The sequence below is a fragment of the Silurus aristotelis genome (assembly GCF_946808225.1).
Source record: "Silurus aristotelis genome assembly, chromosome: 4".
NCBI lineage: Eukaryota > Metazoa > Chordata > Actinopteri > Siluriformes > Siluridae > Silurus > Silurus aristotelis.
In genome coordinates, this window is record NC_139577.1 from 26,502,270 (window position 1) to 26,519,477 (window position 17,208).

At 37.7% G+C, this 17,208-nt stretch overlaps 2 protein-coding genes across 3 annotated transcripts; one reads left to right on the forward strand and one right to left on the reverse strand.

Annotated features, from left to right (window-relative positions):
* Positions 1–2,021: 2,021 nt before the first annotated feature.
* On the reverse strand, positions 2,022–10,041 carry tmx2b (thioredoxin-related transmembrane protein 2b). Its single transcript, XM_083539713.1, has 8 exons — positions 9,718–10,041; positions 8,647–8,707; positions 6,581–6,694; positions 4,336–4,412; positions 4,109–4,215; positions 3,920–3,985; positions 3,695–3,824; positions 2,022–3,315 (listed from the first exon to the last, which is right to left on the reverse strand). The coding sequence occupies exons 1-8, from the start codon at positions 9,904–9,906 to the stop codon at positions 3,136–3,138; spliced, it is 924 nt and encodes a 307-aa protein (XP_083395839.1). The 5' UTR covers positions 9,907–10,041; the 3' UTR covers positions 2,022–3,135.
* Positions 10,042–10,121: 80 nt separating this feature from the next.
* med19b (mediator complex subunit 19b) lies at positions 10,122–15,266 on the forward strand (the record flags this gene model as incomplete). 2 transcript variants are annotated; one of them, XM_083539715.1, is made up of 7 exons in its annotated part: positions 10,122–10,197; positions 10,635–10,828; positions 13,475–13,597; positions 13,756–13,889; positions 14,262–14,358; positions 14,450–14,544; positions 14,903–15,266. In XM_083539715.1, 7 exons carry the CDS (start codon positions 10,172–10,174, stop codon positions 14,966–14,968), a joined length of 735 nt encoding a protein of 244 aa, XP_083395841.1. In that variant the 3' UTR covers positions 14,969–15,266. The 2 variants fall into 2 exon arrangements, with proteins under 2 accessions (XP_083395841.1, XP_083395840.1); XM_083539714.1 differs by lacking the exon at positions 10,122–10,197 and having other exon boundaries at positions 10,606–10,828.
* Positions 15,267–17,208: the final 1,942 nt, after the last annotated feature.

The following is a 17,208-nucleotide window of genomic DNA, read 5'->3' on the forward strand; positions in this document are numbered from 1 at the left end:
CACCCAGAAAGGTAAGAAGTGGGCATGGTCCATAACCATCTTCAGGAGACCTTAATGAAAGGAGGTTGAAAGGGTTTAAATTGATTCATCTGCCATTCGTTTTGAATCATTCAGAAGGACTCACACACTTTCTCTGTTATGTATTTGCAAACATGAATACCAGCCCTTTGACTGGTTCTATTTATTTGCATTCAGGTAAACATAGCTGAACTTGAAGTGAAGTTATTGCCTTTTGTCATGGTTATGAGCAGGGTTGGGGTAACGCGTTACAAGTAACGTGCGTTACGTAATATTACTTTTCTGGAGTAACAAGTAAAGTAGCGCGTTACTTTAAAATGTACACATTAGTTACTTTTTTTTTTTAAAGTAATGCAAATTACTTTTCAGTTAAATTATTTTGCATTAAAAAAAAAAAATACTGAATTAAAATGAACGTAATCACGTAGAATCGCGGACTCATACGTGCGAGCCGCGGGAACAGAAGCTGGTCAGAAACAGAGATGGCAAACCAGAGAATTACGAGGACGAGGTCATATTTACGGAATTGCACGAAGTTTTACGAGATGACAGCGAAAGGTATGTTCTCCCTCCACATCACCGGTGTGCATCCCACACCCTTAACCTTATATACACGAACGATAGTTACATTTCTGACGGCGAAGGCAGTTTGCAAAGCAGTGTACAGAAGTGCGACTGGAAAGTGTTCAGCCTTGTGGTCAAAATTTAGTCGATCATCTTATTGTTCTCAGAAGTTATTAAGCATTTTAATGTTTAAGAAATGTCTTTTGCTCTAATATAACTTATTTCTTAATGGCAATGATCTATATTACACCTGTAAGGCGTGAAAGAGATACAAGTAACGCAAAAGTAATATAACGCATTACTTTCCATAAAAAGTAACTAGGTAACGTAATTAGTAACTTTTTTGGGGAGTAACTCAATATTGTAATGCATTACTTTTAAAAGTAACGTTGCCCAACACTGCATATTAATATCAGGGCTGTCAATCGTTTAACATAAGTCATGCGATTAATCGCGATTATATGTCATGAGTCAACTCACGATTAATCGCAAATCATGTTTTAAATGTGCCTTAAAAAATGTTTTTAGTTATTTTTTTAATACTCTAATCAACATGGGCGTAAACAAATATTAAGGCTTTATGCAAATATATGTTTATTATTCGTAAAACCAAACTCAACACAGAGCGTGAAGACAAAATGTCTTTGTTAACGTTTTAAAGTAATTATGGTGTTTTAAATGATGTAAATCATCAGGACACCAAACGGCAAATTTGCTGTTTCCACACGGACGGTTAATGAGGTGATACCGGATAAACTACCTCATAACTTTTATTCGGATTTCATAATCAGAGAATATTTGCTTTCGATGTGAATTGGTTTATTTAAAAGTAGAAATGTGTTTTAGAAAAAAAAAAACAGTGAAGTACTGATAACAGTATTTGTACTTTGTTACTTCCCACCTCTGACAATATCTCAGAAATGAATGGTTTATTGTTTGCATCATTTTGTATATAATTATTATTGTAACCAGCAGAACTGATTAGATTTTGACTGATTCAGGGTCAAGTTTCATGTTTTATTTTGGAAGCTTTACTTCCTGTTTGAGGTTTATTGCAGTAGCTTTGTATGTAATGCATGCAAAGTAGTAACAGGAAGGACTGGACTTCTTTGGGGCAACACAGGGTTGTTATCTTGGTGTTCTATCTAAAGGTTTACCTCATCCCATGATATAATGAATAGTTTTTTTTTTTTTTTTTAACTTGTACATTAATTTATACTGGGTTTCCCTCTGGCTTTTATTTTCGTAAACAAACCCAAGTGAGTTTAAGGACATTTTTGTGTTTTTTTCCCCAAATCAATTATTCTTCACATAGTTTATTTCCATTCTTTTTTTTTCTGTAGTAACTTTAGGATCAATAAAGTTCTAGTGCCATGAGCAGATGTATTAGAATAGCTCCAATTATTTGTGCAGGCATTCCAGTTAAGACCTGAAAAACATTTGTGGGGGTAAAGACAGCTTTATATTAGCAGTAAGTATAACATTGCAAAGAAAAAAAAAAAAAAAGGTCCTCTTTAAACATACTTGTGAACTATTGAGAAGCACTAAGGTTTTTTTTTTTTTTTGGAATATCAACCTTCATCCAAAACCTCTCAGCACACATCCATTTGCAATCGAGTTAAATACTATACAGTAAGTGTGGTTTGGAATGACGACAAAAACCATTCAGTCACTAGGGTGCATGCAGCATACAGTTCTTTCTGCGGGCAATCTAAGTAAAATAATGTGCTTTATAAAGAGGGTATACAAGGCCACTGACTGCAGGATGACCTGAAGTAAAGCAGAGAACAGAAAGCGTTCTGTTTTTTACAAAAATGCCAAAACATCCCACAAGCTTCCATTTTTTTTTTTTTTACAAGATGGAAAACCCAGAAATGGATGCATTAAGCAAAAACCTATTTAAGACTGTGCAGCTTAAGCAAAAGGATGTGGAAATGCAATATATCTGTGCCAGAACGACAAGTCTTTGAAAATATCATCACATAGCATTTGATAGTTTGTTCATCCTTAACACAGGACTGTTGTAGCCAACACTGACAGCACCCCCCTTTACAGAGCCAAGTCTAACCTATAGAAATGTGAGCGGTGAAACTGATTCAGGCAAATACGTTGCCAAAACTACTGAATGTCTGGCAAATAAAAATGAATCAGCAAAAAAATGGAATGAAAAATTTGAAATCCATCAGTAGTAATTAATTCTACAAATGCGACTAGCTACAAAAAGAATATCCTATAAATTAATCAAGTATGATCATTAACTCATTAGAGGTAGGAGACATAAAATGTAGAATCGTTAAAAATAAAACACTTTTGAGCTGGCACATGAGCTCATTTAAACCCCAATCCAATGCCAGTGAATGGTTTGGGGTTCTTAAACAGCATTATGCTTTTTTTTTTTTTTATTCCATTCATTTAACTTTTTTGATTATGGGTGGCTTCAACCAAAAAGAAAACTTGTTCCCACACAACTCTGGGCACTGCACATTGCTCTGTGTGTGTATATATATAAACCCATCCAGTTCCAAAGTGATGTCCCAGTGTTATCTCCTAATCTTATTTGTCCTTCTTGCTCTCTTTCTCCATCTCTGGAACATCCATCTCAGGTTCCTCCTCCTCAGGAACTGGGGGGAACTGCGAATCGCAGAGTTTCTCGTTCCGCTCTCCTTTTGTCTTGTTCAATTTCTTTGATTTCTGATACAGCTCATTCAGATTAAACTCTCGGATGATGTTCTCCTGAAAACGAAGAGGGTTCAGTAACAGTGAGTGTGGTGTACTATTTATTTTTTTTCTTTCTCACATATAGGACCTAATTTCAGCTGCTAGGTCAGTAAAAAGATTTCTGCTGTATTAAACAGTATCTATATTGTACACTGTAATAGAATATGTTAAAAAGAGTGTAGTGTGTATAATTAAATCATTATGAACATTCTTGTTTGTTTGACATTCAGCAAAATGCAGAGAAAAGGAAATTGACAAAGATCAAACTGGTTCAAACTGCTGATTATTTTTACTTGTACAATTTAACCGGATAGAAATTTTATTCAGACTGACTGTAGTGTGTTTACTGTAAATAAGTGTAACAATGACGTGAACGCAAGTGTAAATCCGTCACCTCGGTGAAGCTCCAAGATACTGCTCGTCCTTTCTTGTCCACTTGGGGGCGTCGCATAACTTCTTTCCCTCCTTGGAAGAGCACCAGAGATGGCAGCTGCTTGGAAAGTGGAGATGTGCTCACCTTGTATCTGAGATGATGATAACGACGAAAAAAATTTATGGCATCTTAAACATGGAAATGTATCGGTACAGCTTCAGCGATGATCTCAGTAGAGTTGCTTACTTTTTAGACACCTCACCGTATCGGCCCACATCTACTTTTCCAAACTTTAGCCCAGAACAGTTGTACCTAAGAGTAGAAGGACTTGAGTTAGAAAAGCACTATATAAAAGTTAAACAAGCTTCTTAGATATGTATTAAAAATGTTACAGTACAAAATGTCAGTGTATCTCTTCTCGCCACTTGGGCTTACTTTAAGGACAGATCAGCATAGACAGACGCAAACGACTGACACTCTGGAGACCAGTTAGCGAAAAACTCCACAATCCAGGTCACACGGTTGTCTCTTTCCAATTCTTCCTGAAGACCAAAGGAACACACATGCATCACAAGCAATTGAATTCAAGATTCCAGAGTGAAGACAAATGTTTGTGTGTGTGTGTGTGTGTGTGTGTGTGCTGAAGCTAAAAAGGTTCTTACGTCTATGGTCTTATCACTGAAGTACTTAATGTACTCGGGGCCCATGTACAAAGGAGGCTTGCAGGTCATAAGGAACACTGAAAAACAAGAAGTACCAACTAGCATGTAAGATCCAGGATGATGTATTTCACCCAGAAATAATCATCAACCAAGTTTTTTTATTTTTTTATTTTTTTAAGTGCTTTAACATAATACAATAGTGTTCTAATTAATTATGCAGTGTAAAGAGCTACAAGGTTCTACACTGGGGCCTAATGATGATGTTGCTACTGCAGCTGACAGGGCATTTAACCAAATATAAAAACACTCGAAATCATAAATTCAAATATAAATGTAAATAATTAGATGCCATGCAACTTCCTCATGTCGTATATATCTAACAATGCTCACTCTTCCAGGGGAAAGCTCTTAGAGCTCTGGTTCTCTATTCGCTTTTGCAAACTGGTACAATATACAGATATACCTTCATCATTTTTGTTGAAAATTTCAATCTGACAGCATGTGGCATATAATTTGATGTATAAAAATCATTTAAAAGCTTCATTTTCTTTCTCTCAAATATTACATGTTTGGTATCTACAGCGCCAGCATTTAGGATCATAGCAGTTCATTTAAACTTGCATTTGTGTAGGTGTTATTTGCACCGTTTATTTGTATTGAGTATGTGACTAATATTCGTCTCCATGGTTATAAAGACTTTTTCTAGTGCTGGTGCTACTAAGCAATGTGTTATATTGTCCATCATAACTGACATTTATACATAGAATTCAAATGGTACATTTGTAAACTGCACACTTGTAAATAACATCTGTACATTCATTTAAACAATATTTCTACTTCTGTATATAGTGCATTAGTTAACTGTCTGTTTTACTTATATTTTGTTAGATTATGTCTGTACTTCTGCACTCGGAAGCTCCTGTCGCCAAGTCAAATTCCTTGTTTTTGTAAACATACTTGGTAATAAAGCTATTTCTGATTCTGATATTGTTGGAAGATGGCTATGATTAAACAACATGAAAAAGAGGTGGAAAAGTGCTGCCATAGCTTGTGCGTTTGGCTTAAGTTAGATGACGGTATAGACAATTGTTCATAAGGCACAAATTTCCGCCCATGTCAAAAATTATGCTCCAGCATGAGGTCCATGTAACATTTATTTTTTTCTTTGTTAACATGAGCATCAATTTATTAAAGATACAGTAAAAATGTTTAATTATTGAACAACTTTCAGTATTAGTGACCTTATGCGGCTGCTTATAGGTTTATAGGCTGTCTAGGTTTTTTTTTTTTTTAAAGGTTTATTAGAATTTAATTTTAAAACAAACTAAAAAAAGTGTGAGGTGCTTTATTTTAGTACAAACCCCACAATTTACTGATGTTTAAAACAGAATAATGCAAAATATAAACAAAGAAAAATTTTCTTAATTATGTAGAATGAGAAGTATATTATAACTCTGGACTCGCACAGCACAGTGCACTTTATATTTTATACCACACCCGGATACTTTATGGACAATCAAACCCACCTTAAATTGTTTACTGTTTCACTGCAATAAGCATTTTTTGTATATACATCTTTATATATTCTTATTTTTATAATTTTATACTTTATTTATCTGCCTTCTTTTTCTTTGTTTTATTTTTCTCCCCATCCTATTCCCTCATGCCTGATCGTCGTAAAAAGCATTTCACTGCATGTCGTACCCTGTATGTATGTGTCTGACAAATAAAATTTGATTTGATAATAGGAGGATTATTTCTTCAACTCCTAAGCATGCATGGTTCATTTTTTGCACAGAGTCATATTTCTGTGCTAAATAATAAAGCCTTCTTCCATCCATTACAGCCTGCTACCTTTTTATTTTTTTCTTCTTTTAATCTGTCTGTGTATCTAAATGACTTATTCTTCAAAAACCTATTATGGCAATTCATCTGGCCATGTGATCACATCCCTGAAAAGACTATACAAATGCTGTTGACCTTTGTGTTATTTGCTTGGATGTAGCTTTTAGTGCTCATAAATGGTCCAACCAATCAAATTCTCAAATCCAGTCATGGCAGAAACAATGTCACTATCTAGAACTTGATTGCTACTTAACGCATTGTACATGTGGAGGTCTTTCTACAGACAATACGCTTGACCGTGAGCAGTAGTTCACTGTGGTACAGGCAAAGTTGTGTGTGTGTTGGATGTGAGCGACATTCCAATGTTAACTGGCCTCAAGTGGGTAAGTATTGTACTGACCGAGGCAGAGGGTCAGGTAGAGCAATCCCATGCGGATATCCAATCTGAAGAACAGGATCATATTGGCCACTTTAGAGAAGAGGATGATGTTCCCTACATGCTGCTCAACCGTTACTGCACCACAGGCAGAAAGAGAAGAAAAGGTAAGTACAAGTCAAAGACAAAAAGGAAAACATTCATGAGTGCCATTAGCGATGAGGGGACACAGGACCTTGGTACATTGTGTTCATTTAGAAAAAAAATTACTTCCATTGCATTCGGTTCTCCACTGAGAACATCTGAGGAGGACACTTAAGGTTTGCCCATGTACTTCATCACCCATAATGCTTAGCGCTCTCTAAACACTGCTACCAGACTCCTTGTTCAGACGTATGCGGTGCACATAGATTAAGCCAACTTCTGCCATGCCTATGATAGACGTGTAGAAATGTTTATGAGGGCAACCGATGCTTTGTAAAATGCAAGACATTTTATTTTGAATCCTCAGAACACTGCTACTCGACTTGCAGTTCTACAGTCAGTAGAAGTAGCTGATTGTGGTCGGCCTACATCCTCAATTGGATTAACAGTTCATGTTTTACCAATCACAATACAGCTGTATTGTGGTTCCTTATTCAGTAATAACATACAATTACTGAATTATTATGAATAGTAGTGAGGCGCAAAGCAGCATGTGGAACACCATTCAGAAATCGTCTGGTAACAAGCTTATGGCCTAATAGTTTTTAGAGCTTTTTATGAAGAAAAAAAAAAGAAAAGACTGTGAGCAAAAGTCACAAAAACATGACAAAGTTGAACATGTAGGCATTGCTATAAATATATATTTTTGTATACATCATTTTTCAGTCATCTAGTCTTTAAACTTTCAGACCCCTGTACAGTAAAACCCTATTGTACAAGCAAACGAAGATACGAGCGACCTTGCTCGCAAAATTTTACCCTATTTTGCGAGAAAATGTCGAAGGCACGAGCAAACCCATGCTTCCGGTTCCCCCTCTTTCAGCCGAGGGTTGCATCAGTCGCTTAGGTGATGACGTATCGCTTGGTCGCTCTCGTTGTTCAGTGCAGCAAAAACTTAACTTTTTTTAATGTTATATTTTTATTTCACTGGAAATTTGAAAAATGTCTCCCAAGAAAATCAGTGATGGTGCTGTGAAAACGAAAGTAAATAGAATTACCATGGAAACCAAGAAGGTTACGAGCGTGTTGTGCGTCTCACACGCAATCAACCACATGAATAAGTGTTAAATTATGTTTACGGTACGGTAATTTGCGGTGTATTTGTTTGTTAAAATAGCCTACAAATACTTTTTAAGTGCAGAAATAAGCGATCGAATGAGATCTCGGAACGGATTAAATCACTTTTACATTTATTCTTATGGGGAAAATCAGTTCGAACGTACAAGCAAATGAACCTACGAGCAATTTTCACGAACAAATTATGCTCGCCCAAAGGGTTTTACTGTATCTGAGAGATTCATTACCAACATAACATGCATTCAGCGCTGTAATATAAAGGGGACCCAAACTTTCCATACACTTTTTTTTTTTTTTTTTTTTTTTTAATATACAAATTATTGAACTTTTCTTCAAAACATTTGTTGCATGATCTTTGTTAAAAACGTGAAAAAAAATTCATGTCTTCAAATTATGATGAACTCCTATAAACAGGTCTGGTGTTATGCACACACAATAACTTGTGTCCTTCGCAAACGGGTGGCATTCTGTCGATCGCGCCATAAGAATGATTTGAATACGTACTTCAAAATCATCCAATCCGTTCTCAAGATCTATAAAATATACATGACCTAAACTAGTATGCTACCTCAGGAAGACATTTGCACAGGAGAAAAATAAGTGTGCCCCTTATGTACAGACTTTTGGGGCACCCTGTATTAAATCTGTCACTGGTTCCAGCTCTGCATATGAGCTCAAAGGTCCTTGAAGCACAACTCCTTTGTATACAGTACACACAGGGACCACCTGTTTTAACGGCAGCAGCTGGACTGTTTTGTTGTTATTTGGTTAATTGTGTGTATATGTAAGCAGGGCAAGGAAAGACTTACTTGCTCTTCTGTTTTTCATCATGACTATAGCACTGAGAAACATCAGGATCTCCACTTCCCTCTGAGAAAACAAAGCAAGATGCTCATTTGAAACAAAAAGTAGATTGTTCTAGTAGATAGTAATGATCAAATCGTTGAACACTGAAACGGCTGGTGCACCTGCAACATTACCAGCATGTTATTTACACAAAACTAACTCGAATATGCATCACGCATATACTGGTATTGTCAATGTCACCCCATGGTGGTGTCCATCCACACCCCACCTTATTCGGTCTTCATAATCAATCAACGACTAGCAACAGCATCTTCAACTGCATTACTGCCTGGTTTGCGATGCACACCTTTTTGGATCGTAAGACCCTAAAGTGGATAAGTGAGGGATGGCTGAGATCATCGGGGGTCTCGCCACACACTTTACTCTTCTCCATCTGGAAAATGGTACCAAATCTTTTGGGCCCCTCACTGTGCAACAGTTTCTTTCTGCAAACCATTTGACTAATCGATACAAAGGGACTGAACCTAAAAACACCACCCACACACACACTATTCAACCTCATGCCATTTGGGACAAACAGTACCAGAGCATTGGGGTCTTCATGTCCAGACAGTGTTACAATAACTTCCTGCAAACCATTGGACTATTCAGTACCCCCAACGCACACACACAAATAAACAAATTAATTGTTTACACATATTTCTATTTACTATACTATATTTACAGATGGTTATATGGACTATTCACGTGCACTACTACACATCATCTATACTGGTTGGTGCTGCAGTGTCTTTTGAGGCACACTGTAGTGTTGTTTTACGCACTAAACGTGTGCATGTGCACTTTTTGTGTTGTTTTGTGTTACTTCTTTGTCCTGGGGGGACGTTGTTTTACTGTGTACTCTGCTGTATATGGCTGGAATGTCAATGCAAGCCTACTTGACTTGATCCTCTGGGTGTATACAGAATACAGAATAATAGATTAGAAACAAAACCCTGCACCTCAACCAAACATTTCTCTAAACATACTGTTTTCCCCACGTCAATTTTGTAGGTCGAAAATGTCACACAAACCCAGTCGAAGTCGCAGGGGTTTCCGTCCTCCCTCTGCGTGGAGAGATGCTCGCAGATCCCTGGAGTCTTTCGAACCATCAGGAAAGCCAGCGACATGAAAAACGACGCCACATAATACGGCTTCAGGAGCCATTTATAAACCTGCGGTAAGTGATACAAAAACGCGAACAGAGGCGTGAGCAGCGCCATATTTTCTTCACGAGCAAAAACCGCCGGCTATTATGACGCCACTGAGGGGGTTTGATGTCGACGAACACCCTTGAAGGCGTCGCTTTAAAGGGACAGAGGTCACTGCGGACGAAAGGGCCACACCTCTCTTTCTTTTTTGCGCACTGCGATTGGTCCGTTTCACGAAAACCCGCCCTGGGGAAATTGCTTCAAAATCGCTTTCTAAGTGCACTTCATAGTGTATGGAAACTATTCTGTTTTTAGGGCACATAGGAAGAGAGTGTGAATGCATTTGAGACGCAGCCCATGCAGGTTTGTAAGAAGACGCAGCTGCGGGCTTCCGTGTATTTGATTACCGTAAATATTCGACAATTTGCGCAAGTCCCCATTTTCTTTTATTTAACAACGTCTAAATAGTCCACTGAAACAATATAACGAACAATATATCGTGTCCTGTAACTATTAGCGTTATCTCTTGACTTCGTATGTATCTTAAAGTCCGCGCTGGAATAATAAATCGATATAATAATGATTAGTACGTGTTGTAATGTTAGAGGAATCACGGTATTACTCAGTAAACTACACGGAACCAAGTCGATTTCAATACGAACAGCGACCACAAACTCACACAACACGTCAAAGTGATAGTTCGTGTTGACAAAACTAAACAAAACAAAACAAAAACAAACAAAAAAAGTCAAACAAACAAAATTGTTGAACATGACAGAAATATTTTCATCGCTTTACAGCCAAACTGAAGCTCAGGGACATTCGGGTCCTTCCGCGCTGGGGTTCGGTTCTGGGAAACCACTTCCACCGCCGGTCCCACAGAACCCAGTGCACATGGCGGTGCCCATTCCACACCAACTAGTAGATGAGGGACCTCCGCTCCGAAAGCCTGCAGCCATGAACGAGCCCTTTTACTTAGTGCGAGAACTGCCAAGTGAGTACCCACCCTGCCTTCTTATCATCATGACCATGCTTACTTTCTTTATTATATAAAAACAACACAACCAACTGTAATCATCACCAATACCATCATCACCACCACTGTAGTGACTGTAGTGACTTCACTAGTGTGAGTTTTACTGTGTTTGCATGTTCATGATGTGTGCATTACATTGAAATACTTCATATACATAGGGGGAAATAATAAAATAAACTTTACCCCTCACAAATAAATGAACATTCTTGAATCTTTATGCTAGGTTTATTTTAGTTTATTATAAAACTCTTTAAAGAAATTAATTTGTATTTGATATCTAATGAAATAAGTATTCGATCCCACACCAAATTAGCAAGAATTCAGATCCAAATTAGTCCTGTCCCTTTAAGAAACAACTCCTAAAGTCAACTCGTTGTGTGTATAAAAGACACCAGTCACAGTATCAACCTCTTCCATTCAAACCTCTCCACCACCATGGACTTCAGGGACAAGATTGTAGACCTGCACAAGGCTGGAAAGGGGTACAAAACCATCAGATTGTTGCTTTGGCTGTATGTTTTTGGCAGTGGTGGGCCGTGCATTTGGTACCTGGGCCTTCATTAAGGACTTAATCCACCTCTTGATACCACCACTATTACGTCACAATTAGAGAAAGCATCAATGCTATACAAAAGCGCAATATAACAACGTGTGGCATTACAGAGAGAGAGGAATTTCACATATCTAGGATGAATAACCGTTTTACTAAAGCAAGCTCCAAACCTCTACACTACAACCGCAACTGTGCACCTGCATCATCTGGAGCAGCTTAGAATTAATATTTGTCTAATAACATGACAAAAACATAAATATGTAAATTAAAACAACCTACTCACCAGAGATGCAGACTCATAATTTGCACCACTCCTCAGAGGCTGTAATCCAGTGGTACCGCTCGTGTTCACTGGTCTGGAAGTGGTGAACAAACCCTTTTACTGGGCTGAGACAAGCTAGCTAGCTAGGGTTGGCCGAACTCTCCTAGCCGTCTAGCTTATTTGGAAAATTTATTTTTTGATATGTCCAAGACCAAATCAACTTCTCTTCCTCTGTAGAAATAAAAAAGTCTAACTCAGATGTATTAATGTGTGCAAAACAGAACAGACGTGTTTTGCAAGTCGAACTTGGTTGTAACAGTTTCCCTCTGATCAACCAATCAGAAGACAGAAAAATGCTGATGCTATTTTGGGCCAGTTAGCTGCCCTGTGGGGCGAATTTGAAATCTGATTGGTTAAAGAACTATACTAAGGTATAAAGGCTAGCAGTACTGACTTTTAAAGCCCTGGGCAGATTAGATTGACATGGCAGCACATAGAGCCTGAAATCTGATTGGACAAAAAAAATCTAACATCCACATAAACGTACTGGAAGCAGTGCAGCCAAGAGAAAAGAAAAAAGAACTACAAAAAGAAGAGAATAAACGGTTGGGAATAAACTAATACAATTTCATGAGACAAATATTAGAAGTTGTAAATGTAAGTCAGTGCTTCTGATAGTGTTCAGGCCAGCAGAGAAGGCTTTGCTGGCCCTGACGGCCCACCACTGATTTTTGGTCATTGTCACACTGGAAGACCCATCCACAACCCATCTTTTGTGCTCTAGCTGAGGTCAGATGTTTCTCATCCAAGATTCTACAGTGAAGCAGAGAACCAGCCCCAAAGCAGAATGTTTCCTCCTCCATGTTTGACAGTGCGGATGGACTTCTTGGGGTCATATTCAGCATTTCTCATTTCTCCAATCATGGCGAGTCTCATCTGACCACATCACATTCTCCCAAAACCTTCTCTGAATCATTCAGGTGTTCATTAGCAAACTTTAGATGGGCCATTCTTGAGCAGAGAGACCTTGGTGTGTTACCAATGGGTCTTATGGTGACTGTTGTCCCAGCTTCCTTGAGATCATTAACAAGCTCCTCCTGTGTAATTTCGGGCTGATCCCTCACTTTTCTCAGAATCATCCTTACTCTATGAGGTGTGATTTTGCACAGAGATCCAGAGCGTTTGACTCATTTTTTAATTATCGTGCCAACAGTGGTGTCTTTTTCACCAAGCTTCTTGCTGATGGTCTTGTAGCCCATTCCAGCCCTGTGCAGGTCTACAATCTTGTCCCTGACGTCCCTTAACAGCTCTTCAGCCTTTCCCATTGTGGTGGAGAGATTTGAATGGAAGAGGTTGATTCTGTGACGAGTGTCTTTTATACACATAATGAGTTGATATTAGGAGTTCTTTTCTAAAGGTACAGGACTAATTTGGGTCTGTGGGAGTCAGAATTATTGCTGGTTGTTAGGGAATTTTTTATATTCTTTCTCTTTCTGTTAAAATAAATCTACCATAAAAATTCTAGACTGTTCATTTATTTTGTAAGGGGTACATTTACAAAATCAGCAGGGGAACATATAATTATTTTCAACACTGTAGTCAGAAATCCAAATTTTCTGCTCTCAGCTCTCCTTGTTCTCATGTGTTCTCATGGGGGCAAGAAAAAATAACATTCAGGACCGAATACAGGAGCAGAAACTGACTTGATCAAGAAGTTTATTCATTTGTTCGTCTTCAGTAACTCACTCTTATGTTTGTCTTCTACTCTTGTATTTCTCATTTTCCTTAGTGGAAAATGAGCTGACTGGAAACACCAACCTCATCACCCACTACAATCTGGAACACGCGTACAACAAATTTTGTGGCAAGAAAGTAAAGGAGAAACTCAGCAACTTTCTCCCAGAGCTACCTGGTAAGCACATTTAAAGATTATTCAGTGGTGTAATGAGTTATGCGGAACATCCTGGTTATTATAATTATCATCATCGTCACCCTTTCATATAATTTAGGAGTAACCTAAAAGATTTTGTGGAATGGGGTATTGATTTTTTTTTTGTTTTCTTTACCTAGGTATGATAGACACTCCAGGTCATCAGGATGGAAGTTCTTTGCGCTCCCTTATTGAAAAACCACCAGTTTGCAACAACTCCTTTAGTCCTCTTACTGGAACAATGCTCACTGGATTTCGGCTACATACAGGCCCTGTAAGTGTGGCCTTTATACAGAATGTTTAACTATATCAGCATTTAAAACATGTCTATTGCAAAAAAGATTTGTCATTAAATTTAAATCTAAATTATGTGGCACATTTGTCATTCTAGTTCTTTTGAATATCAGTTTTTCTATAGAAGAAGGAAAATATTTTCAGAGCTGCTGTTTTAGAAAATATCTTTTGGCCAATCTAATTAGAAAACTCAGCATAGCTATGGTATATTAGTAATTATATTCTGCATAGTATCACTCTGTATTAGAGCTCTGTCTCACTGTTCTGACAAACAGCATATTTAAAGAAATGTCATCACGAGCACTAACTAACATGCTATTTTTGTTCTCCACACTACCTTAAAAACCTCAAGCTGCCTGAGCAGTACAGACTGATGCACATTCAGCCCCCAAAGAAGAAGAGCAAACATAAACACAGACACCATCGACCCCAGGACCCCTTACCCCCAGGTCTCTCACCATCACGTCATACTATCACTATTTGTGTTGTTGACTTTAATATTTTTTCTTAATCCAATTTTCTTTGTGCTGTTTTTAACAGAAACCCCATCAGACTCGGACCACAAGAAAAAGAAGAAGAAAAAGGATGATGATCCTGATAGAAAGAAAAAGAAGAAGGACAAGAAGAAAAAGAAGGTTTGTAAGATGATTACACTCTGCGTATACAGAATGAGGAACCTTACTTTCAGTAATAGTGCAGCCTGAAAAACAGCTTGTGTTTAGCTGATACACATACCATAGTCCTGTTGAATACTTAAAGCTGTTTGATGCAAAGATCCAAAAGCTTGTTACTGAAAATAAAGTGGAAACAGAAAGCGCAACCTACCTGTGCTTATGACCAAACATTTTTGAGCATTCAGCCACAAAATCATAGTATGTGTTATATTAAAAATAATAGCATATTGTTGGACCAGCAAAATCTTAATTGAATCAAAGATTTTGACGTTTATCTGTAACTTGTGTAATTATATTATATTTTGCTCTTTGTTCTCAGAACCGTCACAGTCCTGATCACCCTGGTATGACCAGCTCTCAACCTAGCAGCAGCAGTCTGAGATAGAAGCACACAGGATGAGAGACTCAGAGAGACTTTACTGTAAATAGCATTAAGGACAATTGGGGAAAGTGGTTATTTTAATGAGAGTATAAGCAGTGCAAGACATTTAAAAAAAAAACTTGTGTATGTTACTCGTGTATTTGTTTTGGATGAAACAACAAACCATACTGCCACAAACCATATGTTACGTCAGTAATTTTATGTTTATTTATGCAATAAATAATTAATAAGGAAAAAGCTGTCATGGACACTATGACACTGAACAGCTTCATTAAGCAGTAAAACACAGCAATTTTTGTTACTTTGGCTTGTGATTGATATTTCGCTATTCAGAAAATGTTTACATATATTTAAGAGAAAAGCAAAAGGAAGCACAAAGGCAGTGATACAGAAATCGTGTGTGAATACTTGATGGCTATTTTTCTCATTGCAGAAGGCACTTTTGATTTCTCTTAATCCAAGCTTACCTATATGTAAAGGAGGCATACACACTTTACAGTGCAGTGAAATTATTCCACTACAACTTGTTAGGAAACTGTTTAATGCACAGGGCCTGCCATAATACAGCACCCCTGGAGTAAAGTGTTAATGGCATTGCTCAAAGGCTCAAGAGCTTGGCAGTGTCGTGGTATGAACCCCAACGTTCTGATCAGTAGCCCAGAGCCTTAACCTTTGAGCTAGTAATTGCAGAGTAAAACAGAAAATTAAACAGAAACCCGATCATTAACCTATTAACCCTAAACACTATTCAGCCAACATGACGTTAAGCATTCAAAGAAAAAGTCCACCTAGTGCCTCTCTCTCTAAATATATATATACAGTGCAACCTCAATACTCCCGGGGGGGTAACAAAAAATCGCATACTGTACTGTCGTGTTTTATTTACTATTTTAAATAAATAATACACTAATAAAATTGTTTTTCATACATTTTTATGTAACTTATTAGTACAAACTCTGTTTTAAAATGTTACTTTGAACTTTCGAGCCACTTGCGGCTTCTCGTGAATTATTAGATTTTTCCGGGTTACTTTTAGTTCGGTTCTATAGAGGTCACTAGTGTCGAGGTTTCACTGTGTATATACACTGAGCAAAATTCTACACGGAACACTTTTGTTTTTGCCCCCATTTTTCATGAGTTGTCATGAGCTTTTTGTGTACATAGGAATATATATATATATATATATATATATATATATATATATATATATATATATATATATATATATATATATATATATTCCTATGTACACAAAAAGCCTATTTGTCTCAAATATTGTTCACAAATGTGTCTAAATTTGTGTTAGTGAGCACTTCTCCTTTGCCGAGATAATCCCATCCACCTCACAGGTGTGGTATATCAAGATGCTGATTAGACAGCATGATTATTGCACAGGTGTGTTTTACGCTGCCACAATAAAAGGTCACTCTAAAATGTGCAGTTTTATTACACAGCACAATGCACAGATGTCACAAGTTTTGAGGGAGCGTGCAATTGGCATGCTGACTGCAGGAATGTCCACCAGAGCTCATGAAAATCTTGCAGTACGTCCAACCGGCCTCACAACCGCAGACCATGTGTAAACACACCAGCCCAGCACCACCACATCCAGCATCTTCACCTCCAAGATTGCCTGAGACCATCCACCCGGACAGCTGCTGTAACAATCCATTTGCATAACCAAAGAATTTTTGTTTAAACTCTCAGAAAGCATCTCAGGGAAGCTCATCTGCATGCTCGTTCTCATTAGCGTATACAACAGCGTGTTCCAGTTAAAAATATCTCATAACTTCGCACAACTATTGAAGAGGAGTGGACCCACTTTCCACAGGCCACAATCAACAACCTGATCAACTCTATGCGAAGGAGATGTGTTGCACTGCGTGAGGAAAATGTTAGTCACACCAGACTGGTTTCGGACCCCCAATACAGTAAATGTATGCAGATTTTAGCGGTCTTTTATTGTGGCCAGCCTAAAGCACACCTGTGCAATAATCATGCTGTCTAATCAGCATCTTGATATGCCACACCTGTGAGGTAGATAGATTATCTCTGCAAAGAAGAAGTGCTCACTAACACAGATTCAGACAGATTTGGGAACAAAAAAATACATAATACACAGATAAATAAAATCCTAATGGAAGAAGTGCAATTCATCATTAAACTCTTAAGGTGGAAGTCCATGAAAATATTCATGGTAGTTTACCAGCATCTCTTGTTCTCCCAAGATCATGAGATCCATT